Genomic DNA, 9,623 nt, shown 5'->3' with positions numbered 1-9,623 from the left:
GGAGGGAGGGGTGGGGGGTTGGGGATACTGCAGCATGGAGACTTAACATCCTGTGTTTTGCTGTTTTAACTACAAGGGAAAGAGACATTGAAATTACACAACGGCCCCAAAGAGACTCTTGTTTTCTGTGTGTGAGTTTGAGACGGAGCGGCTGCGTTCGTGTGACATGCATGTTTTTGTGTGTACGTGTGCCTACATGTGCGTGTATGGGAGTGTGCGTGTGTGTGCCTGTGGGGTCAAAAGGAGTGAAGCTTCCCAGACACCAAAGTCTTGGCGGGGCCTAATTCTTTCTTTCACTCTCTCCCTTCTTTTTTCTGTGGTCTTGTGTTGTTTGGTGGTTTTTGTGATGAAAAAAAAAAATAAATTGTATATCTGTCTGTTACATATCATGTATGTATCTGAGGTGCAAAATATTTAAATACACATTCTGTTCTTGCCATTGGTAATCTTGTCTATAGCATTGAGCTTCTTTGCCGGATTAAGGGGGGAGGTGTGAGTGTGTTTGTGTGTGGCTGTGTTTTAGAGCCTCCCTGAGTATTGGGCTTTGCCCAGGCTGTCTGGGACTGTGAGCGAGTGTGCGAGCGAGCGAGTTCACTCAAGGACACAATTCGACAGGGAGTGAAAGGGAGGGGAGGAGAGGAATAGGTGGTGGGGAGAGAGCAGGGGAGGATACGTTGGAGGGAAAAGAACGAAACCAGACTGAGGAAATCAGAAAAAGGTGTTGAATTGGTTCTTAAAGCCATTAAAATAAAACAAAAAAAATGCGCAAAACTGTAGTTTCACAATTCATCCAAATAAGGAAATGTTTTAAAGCAAGCAACCAAAGACTGCTGGTACGGGAGAGAGCTGACAGGAAAGGAACCCATGCCTATTTCATGCCCTCGCAGGGAAACTTGCTACTATACGGCAAATACTGTACATCTGCAGCTTGTGTATATGCATGTGCATGCCAGACAGAGAATTAGAGAGAAAGAAAGCAGATGGGCTAAGTTTACTGGCTGCATATTGTGTACAGTTTGTCAACAGACTGACTAAATAGACTCAGACATGGCCGGAGGAAATGTGTTTGCTGTGACATTCCACTGTATGGTGGAAGGGTGCACGAACTGTCAACAACATTACATGACAGACCGAGAGGGGGATGGTGCAGAGCGACAGCTCTCTTTCAGACTTTTCTTTTGTGTGGCATTTCTATAAAACACTGCAATTTCATTTACATGCAACTGCTTCGTTTTTGTGTGTGTTTAATTTAGGGAAAATCGCAGCCAATTTCATCCCACACCAGAAGCAAATCTAATAACAATAATCTGTCATTATCGGTACAATAATTTCTCAAGTTAAGCAGAGGTAACACTAGAAGCCATCCATTTGTATTATTTAGCATATTTGTGGACACTTTAGGGGTTTATTAATGAAAATGTCCTAAACTATATCATGGAAACACATTTATATAATTGCATCATTTTACTCAGATGCCATTCATTTTGTATTTATACTCCAGCATACAAGAAAGAACCTAAAATTACTTAAAACTGGGTTAACACACCGATAAATATGGTTTGTGATAAATAGATGTATAGAATATGAAGATTTCTGATGCCAAGTAGCCTAGGACATTAATGTGGTGCAAAATGAGCATTTAGAGTTCTAGTATAAACTTTCCAAACTTCAATAAAAGTACAGACCACAGGCAGTGATTGTGCATCTTAAATATGACAGCCTGGAGTTTTATTTATTTATTCAATATTTTTTAATACCCTAATAATAAATTTATATGACTCACACTAGTATGGTGGAAGAATATCAGTAGTTAGGTCATTTTTTTGATAAATAAAGCATTTATTTTTACGGTAGAGATGGCCTGTTTGCCCAATATAAAAACGAAATGGTGTTTTTCTTTAATCCTACATGCCTGTTAATTATAACCTAGTTAGTTATAGGTTAAATAAAGCGGGGGTCACTGTGTCAATAAGGCCACCGCTGACCGAGGAATGCGCTTCGTCATCAGCAACTTTCCCCTGGGGATAACGAGAAGGAGGAGGTCGCGGAGGAAAGTGGAGGAGGGGAGTTCTCAGCTGGGACTTTCCTCTGCCCTCCAGGAAAACCGAAAAAAAAGGGTAAAAAAAAAAAAAAAGTTAAATCACAGGGCACAGCGCCGGAGATGTTCGCCGGAGCCGTCGCGGAAGTGGAGGTATGCGGACCTGTGCGCCGTGGAGGGGCCGCTGCGGTGTCTCCCTCCGCTCGGGAGTACTACTCCTCTTAATCCCACCGTTTCTCCTCGCGCTCCAGCTCCTCGTCGTCGGGTCACTTTTACCTGGAGTCGCGCGGGTGTGGATGGGGTTAGAGGAGCGGGACGGAGGGGTCGCCTTTTCCGTTATCAGCATTGAACCGAAGCGGAGCTCACGGCATCGGGGGACGCCCGGTGTGGCTGAGGAGGAGGCAGAGGTGGACGACGGGCAGAGGAGGGGGGAGGGGGCACGAGCGTACGAGGACGAGAACGAGATGCACTCGCGCCAGGTTCGTAAAGAAGTACGGAAATAAGTTTATGCGTGGAATGTTTTATTATAGTACACGTGTAAATGTTTTGGGATGACTTGGATTTTTAATTTTAACTTTCAATATATTAAATTTATGAATGAAGTTTAGAAATAATTTAAAAAATGAACTAAGTGGGATACAGATACTGGGATCACTGGGATTCAACAGGACTGCCACCCTGCTGCTGCTGCTGTGGCATCCTCATCCAGTTCATTTATTATGCTGGGCCAGTTTGTGCACGACTCCCTGCATGATTACAGGCATGATGGGACAGGTGAGGGCAGGGGGCGCAGCTCAGCGCTGACCCCACATCAGAGAGAGATGACAGCTGTTCCCGTCTTTCTGTCTTTGCCCTTCAGCTGCAGAGTGCTACAGCCTCCATCTGTGTTTGTGTGTAGGTGCATCTGTCCCCTCTTCACCTCTCACTCCTCTCGCCCTCTCGCTTTCACTCTGCTCTTCTCTCACTGTCTCTTTATCTGCCCAAGGCTAAACTCTGACTCATTCTAGTGAATCATCACCTACCCCCCCCCCCCCCCCCCCCCCCCACACACACACACACACACTCCCCACAGAGGTTGCCATGGTGACCAAAAGGTTCATTCTGAGTTAGGTGGGGTGGAGATTGATGGTGATGGTGGGGTTGTGTGTGTAAACGTGTGTTTGTATGTTACACCGCCTTAGGCAAATACCAGCAGGACGGAGGTCAGTGCCTGTGACCTGGCTCCTCTGCACTCCTACCTGGGCGCTCGCACACTTTACTGCCATTCCTATACATTATTTAACCACATTCAGAATTCTCTTGGATGTGTTGGTATTCCTTGCGCTGGAGTATATATAAATATACACGTCATGCATGTTCCCAGGTGGGACCCAGAGCATTGGAAGTGCAGCCGTGGGCAGCAGGCGAGCCATCCTTCACAGCAGAGCTCAATCGAATCATCTCATATATCACAAGGCCACAGGTAGGCTGCGCAGAGCACCATCCAAAATGCTGCAGTGAAAAATGTTTCCTTCACAAAGTTATCCGAAACTGAAAGAGCAAAAATAATCAGAGGGTTTGAAATGTCTGAGAGTGATTTCAAAACTCCCTAACATCATTTACTTTATGTAACGCAACCTGAAGTCTGGTAATTTTTTAACTGTTTATGGGACTGTAGAACAATGAGACTATAGTAAGCCTACAGCATAACACACATTTCACAAGATTACAGATAAGCAATGAGAAATAACAGGATGAATACAACTTGAAGTTATAAAGGACTTGTATGTGCAGTAATACACATCGAATGTCGAATGCACAAACTTTTGGCTTGTGACCCTTTAAAAAGTGTCTGCTATATTTCACGAGAAAAGTCACACAAGAAAAATCAGGTTTTTATTTGCAGATGGTTTTCTTCATCTTTCCTGTCTGTTTAAAAATCTGGTTCCCCCCCCCCCCCCCCCCAGGGTTATCTTCTGACCCCTTGGAGAGGTCCCAGCCCTTAGGTTGGAAACCACTGGTCCAATAAATAACGCACTCCCTGAAGGCTGCACTCCAGCTCAGTGGGGGCTTCACATTTTTGTAGCCAGGAGTTAGACCTTGCCAAGCCTTAACAGAAATCAATAAAAAAAAGCAACTTCACTTTTTTTGACTACTACACTTCTTTGACTGCAGTCGAGTGTGGGGGGTTAACATAGCAGTAATACGATCAGTCAGGCACTGTCAATATGCTGCCAGCAGAAATCTACCATATCTGGAGCCAGTAAGGACTTTTTGTTCCAGACAGGAAACTCCCAAACAAGAGTAAAAACTTACGCAACACCAAGTGCTGGAGAAGTGGGAAGGAAAGTTATATATGGAAGAATTTAAAAAACTGCTCCTAGTGTGCTGATTTAGTTTGGTATTATTTAAAGGGGCTTGATAATGCTCCATGTTTTTATTCTCAGACTTATATGAATTCTTATTTATTTCATACTAGACTTCAGGGAAGCATGTTAGTTCACCTTCTGTGTCTCCCTTAGAGCCAGCTTTCTTGTGATTGGCTGCCCCTCACAAAGTGTTTTGAATTGCAGGTGGGTGGGGCATCAGTGTTTGAGATGACCGTATAAGGATAGCCAGTCGGTGACATTACAACAGAGCTGTTTGAAACCTTAAACTTTCCCTGACTGCATGACTTGAAACTTTCACCGTGCTTATTGTGAGCACAAAGTAGGAGCAGCATATGTGACAGAAAACAAGAAAAAAGCAGAAACAGTCCCCGTTAATTATTCAGTGCAACAAATAAAAGCATCTCACGTGTGGCCTTTTTAAACAGCCGCTATCAAATTATGAGTTTATCGTTAAACAATTCTGTTTTATTCAAAGTTATTTCGAGCCATGACTCTGCAATGTTCTCACAAATTACACAATTCTGGCCACTTTTCTGAACAACTTCTCCTTCCTTAGCTTCCCCTCTTCTCATTTGAATGCTAATTCTGTGTCGCGCTGTTTCCAGACCTCCATCCAGCCCGTCTTATGTGACTACTTTCCTCTTGTCTGTCCCCAGATGAACTGCTCCAAGGTTTTATCTCCAGGGCGGGCTCAGCCAGCACAGAGCCCTGCAGTGCCAACCCATTGGCTGCTGTGTGCTGAGGACTGGCTCCTTCCAGCTACACACAAAACGTGTGTCGCATATTCCTTCAGGTGTGCCAGTTGTCTGAGCCTTATGTCAATGCACGTGCTGCTATGCATTCTTATCACCGGTTCAGTTGGAATAAACAATGCAATGCATATTTAATCATGCATGCAATAATGTTCAAACGGCTTTTGCCTTCCTTCCTGTCTTTGTATGTCTGTCTTTGTCTCTCTAGCATGGATGGGGGAGATGCAGACTTTCTGAAGACTGTGTCGGGGCTGGGATGTGAAATACACTGTTTTGATCCCAGCAACTCTAATGCATCTGGTGGTCACCTTGGCAACAGTTTGGCTAGTAACCATGGCAATGGAGGCGTGGTCAGCCAGCACAAGATGTGGCTTGAGTGGCGAGCTCCAAAGAAGCGCGCGCACAAGAGGAGAGGAAACCCGGGTGGTGTTTCTCAGACACTGGCAGACATCATGGCAGCTCTGGGACATCACACAGTAAGACACGCACGCATGCACACACACTGAAATGTAGAGAAACAGTGCCAAACAAACATACCTTAGAGTCTTTTCACCCCAACATACCCCGAAAGCTCTTTTACTCAGATGTTCCCATAGCAACAGGGCTCTGCGCCATCTCTGGCTACCATGGCAACAGTTTAAGTGAATGAATCACCCAATTGCTTCCTGCAGCCACAAGAGGGAACTGCATACCTGGAGTTTGATTATATGCGGGGTGACAGAATAGCAAGCAGTCCAATACGTTCATCTATAACTACTTAGTGCCACAGCATGGAGTTAAAATATACAATAGCTTCATGTAAGCAATAGCGCCACCATAGGTGGAGAAATGATCAAATGAGTGGGTTAAATTTTGGGGGGGGGGCTAAACTTTCTCGCTGTTAGATGGACGAGGAAAATTCGAACACAGCTGTCTGGATTCAGTGGATGACGCAGAGGAGATTGATACAGACCGTGCACATTTGTTGCATTTGTTAACACTTTTGACTTTCTGTTATTCAGATTTCATCCAAAAATAATCAAACGTGGTGCACAAGATGTTTGGACAACTCAGGACACTGCTCATGTGTTTAATTAGAGGTTTCATGTATTGTTTCCCCCTGATTGGACAAGCAAATCAATTCTGACTGCTTCAGTGTCTGATTGCCTCCAGTTTGATCCAAATTTGGTTCAAGTATGTAGAGCCCATGACGTAGACTACACAAGTGGCTGCCATTGCCAGCTTTTAAACCTGTGTGGCTCAGTTGTTCCAACATTTATGACCGACAGTGCTGTTAATTAAATCTACTGTGATTAACCAGATTTTTTGTGAAAGCTGAGTTCAATTTTACTCGTCACACTCAGTTCTGATTACTATCAGACCCGTTGAATCAAAAAATCACTTAAATACAGCTTGTCTAACAAAGTGAAGTGAACATGACATGTTCACTTCACAATCTAAGGAAGCAACTGAGAAACAAAGTCATTGACGCATATCAAAGCCATTTCTAAAGTTTTGGGTCTCCAGTGAACCATGATGAGAGTCATTATTCACAAATGGAGAAAACTTAGAGCAGTGGTGAACCTTCCTAGGATCGGCTGGTCTACCAAAATTACCCCAAGAGCGCATCAACAACTCATCCAGGAGGTCACAAAAGAACCCAGAACAGCATCTTAAGAACTACAAACCCCTCCATTGTGACTGAATTAAAACTACTCTTCAAAGAAGAGTGGGCTAAAATTCCTAGTACTAATTTCTGCTGCATGCTAAAGGGGGAGGGCAACAGACTCAACATTTTACGTATTGTTCTATTTTGTGACTTTTTAGCTTGTAAGGATGTATTTTCAACAGTTGCAAGTGAGCTGCAATCGATTTCTCCATGAACTGCAGCTAATAATTCTAATAATTTGATCTTCAATATTTGACTGTATATGATTGTATGATTACAAAGCAGCAGGTCCACTATGGAAAGCAGTAAAATGGTAAATGAACTGATACTTTGAACATTCAGAACACTTTCTCATTACAAGCCTGGTCACCCAACGGATGCATTGGGCGAAACTCTGGGTTCAGTTTGACATGCAGACTAGGGGATGCAGGGATTGGCAGAAGACCTGTTCTATCTGCTGAGCCACAGCCCCCCTCATAGCATGAATATATCCTAATAAACTACCATTAAACATATAGACGGTACTGGGAATTGTTCTCAGTAAAGCTGAGCTGATTTCAGTACCATCCCAATTCAGATCAGCTGATATGCAAATCTAATATATGTTTTTTTTTTACAGTGCTTTTGCCTGCTGACACAAAATTCTGTTCCTGACTTAATCAGTGTCTTTTCTGTTGTTGCTAAAAGCCTGCTTTGTTCTGTATCTGGTGTTTTGCTAACTTAGGCTTCCTATGTATATGCTTGGGAGGGTGGGGAGGTGCTAGACCAGAGCCGTACTTTCCTCTGTTCTTTTTTCTCCTTAGGTTCACTTCCTGTATGCTGACCTGCTAAGCGGCGAGTGGCGCGTTTTTCAGAATTGGATCGAGGCAGGAACTCTACAGAATGTCCACCATCTTGTTGTCAAGGTGCACCTGCAGTGGGCAGGGTTTGAGGTGGGCGGAAGGGATGAGGAAGTGCTCCGCTATTGGTTCAGTGTCCTTCAAGGTCTTCAAGCTTGTGGACTCAAGCTGGTTCACAGCTCTGCAGGAGAGGGTCACAGTGTCCTTAAACAGACAGTAGCAAATGCTCACAGCTCCTACACACTCAGCTGGGTAAACACACGACACTGAGACTCACACACTGCTGGATGAAGCTGCACACACATTATCCAAAGAGGGGGAAGCAGCTAGTGAAGTTTCCTGTTTTTCCTGGGATTTCAGGCATACACAGTTCTTCACATGACAACTCCCTCTAGTGGACATGAAGAAATCTGCAGCTAAAGGGTAAAGCCAACTCTGAACGAGAAACTGTATTTATGTTTAAAACAGCATTTCATTGTATCCAAATATTGAGCAGAAGAAGGGCTTGTTGTTTTAACCAAGTTACAGGCCAAATAATAACAACTATTTTCAACTCATATAGATTGTACTGTGTCACAAAGGACGTATGTATGTTCCAACTATTTCTGAATGCAAAACGGCTGTCTGACAGGCTATTCTTTATTTTACAGTTGTACCATAAAGCTGTGTTTTGTTTTGTTTGTACCAATGAATCCCAGAATCCAACCCTTTGACCTGAGTCTGATCCAACAGGTTAACTTCTTTGAGTACATCACTGTAAGCCTTAATTACTTATACGTGCAATAAAATTTTACGTCGAAGAAGAGCTTTTATCGTAAACTGGGTGTGTATACTGTGATAATGTATTAGAGGAAAACAATCAAGTTGCAGTTTAAAACCTGAATTTACACCACATTAAATTCCAAACAAGGGTTACTCTGTTAGTGACTGGTTGTAATGCAATGGGTCAGGTGTGTCAGAGCACCTATAATTTGTGTCCTGTGGAAGATAAACACCTTGAGGCAACTGTTGTGTCAATGTTGCACTATATAAATAAAACTGAATTTAATTAAAAATAATTATCTCACAATTTTTTTTATATATTCATCCATATTTTCCTATATTTATTATAGCTTTATCCATTCCAAAAAACGTTATGTGTTTGATATGATTTTTCCTGTTGAGACATCCAATATTGTCCACGTTTCAACCGTTTAGCTGTTGATTTGAGGTGAAGTTGAAGAATTTGATGGTACCACTGGCAACAAACAGCCCGAAGCATGACGCTGCCACCATCATCTGTAACCGCTGGTACAAGTACAGTGTTGTTTGGTTTGAGAGCCTCAACTTTACTCTTTACAACTTACAACGTTATCTTGTCCGTTGACCATCTCAACCATCAAACCTTTCTTCTGAAGGTATTTGGTTTGTTCATGTGGGCAGTTGCAAATTTAAGTTGAGCTTGAAGATGTTGGAGCAGAGGCTTCTTTCTTGGTAAGCACCTTCTCAGTCTGTGATGATGCTTCACTGTGGACAGTGACACTGGTGTTTCTGCAGTTTCCAGATCGCAGTAGGCTTGAGCCTCGGTGGTTCTTGGATTATTCCTGAACATCCTAACCAATTTCCTGTCGCTGAGGGTGACAGTTCGGGGCTTCTTCCAGGCCTTGGCAAAGTGGTGACACATCTCAATAACTTGTACTCACATATAATTGTTTGTACTGATGATCTTGGAATCTGCGGTTGTTTACAAATGACAAGCTTTAATGTCTCTATGAGTGTATTCGAAAGGTTGTGTTTAATAATTTGAGATAAGCACACATCCACCTAGGTACTGTATTCACATGGACTTGATGGTGGGAAACAGCACAAAAAAGTAAAAAGAAAAAAAAAAGTCTACAAGCGTGCAACAATTAAATTACTTTGATAATCTATTTCCTCCAACCACATTGTATGGACACTTGATCTGTGAAGGAAAACAAAAGCAGCTGGGTGTAACAG

The 9,623-nt window shown here is 43.1% G+C and overlaps 1 protein-coding gene across 1 annotated transcript; it reads left to right on the top strand.

Moving 5' to 3' along the window:
• The first annotated feature begins 18 nt into the window (after positions 1-18).
• LOC146362803 (putative methyltransferase-like protein 24) lies at positions 19-8,724 on the top strand. Its single transcript, XM_084918734.1, has 5 exons — positions 19-2,517; positions 3,402-3,500; positions 5,064-5,200; positions 5,368-5,635; positions 7,611-8,724. Exons 1-5 carry the CDS (start codon positions 2,194-2,196, stop codon positions 7,914-7,916), a joined length of 1,134 nt encoding a protein of 377 aa, XP_084774860.1. The 5' UTR covers positions 19-2,193; the 3' UTR covers positions 7,917-8,724.
• Positions 8,725-9,623: the final 899 nt, after the last annotated feature.

This window comes from Perissodus microlepis, chromosome 22 (genome assembly GCF_051167445.1).
Source record: "Perissodus microlepis isolate ML-2025 ecotype Zambia chromosome 22, ASM5116744v1, whole genome shotgun sequence".
Lineage (NCBI taxonomy): Eukaryota > Metazoa > Chordata > Actinopteri > Cichliformes > Cichlidae > Perissodus > Perissodus microlepis.
This window is presented reverse-complemented; position numbering and strand designations above follow the sequence as displayed.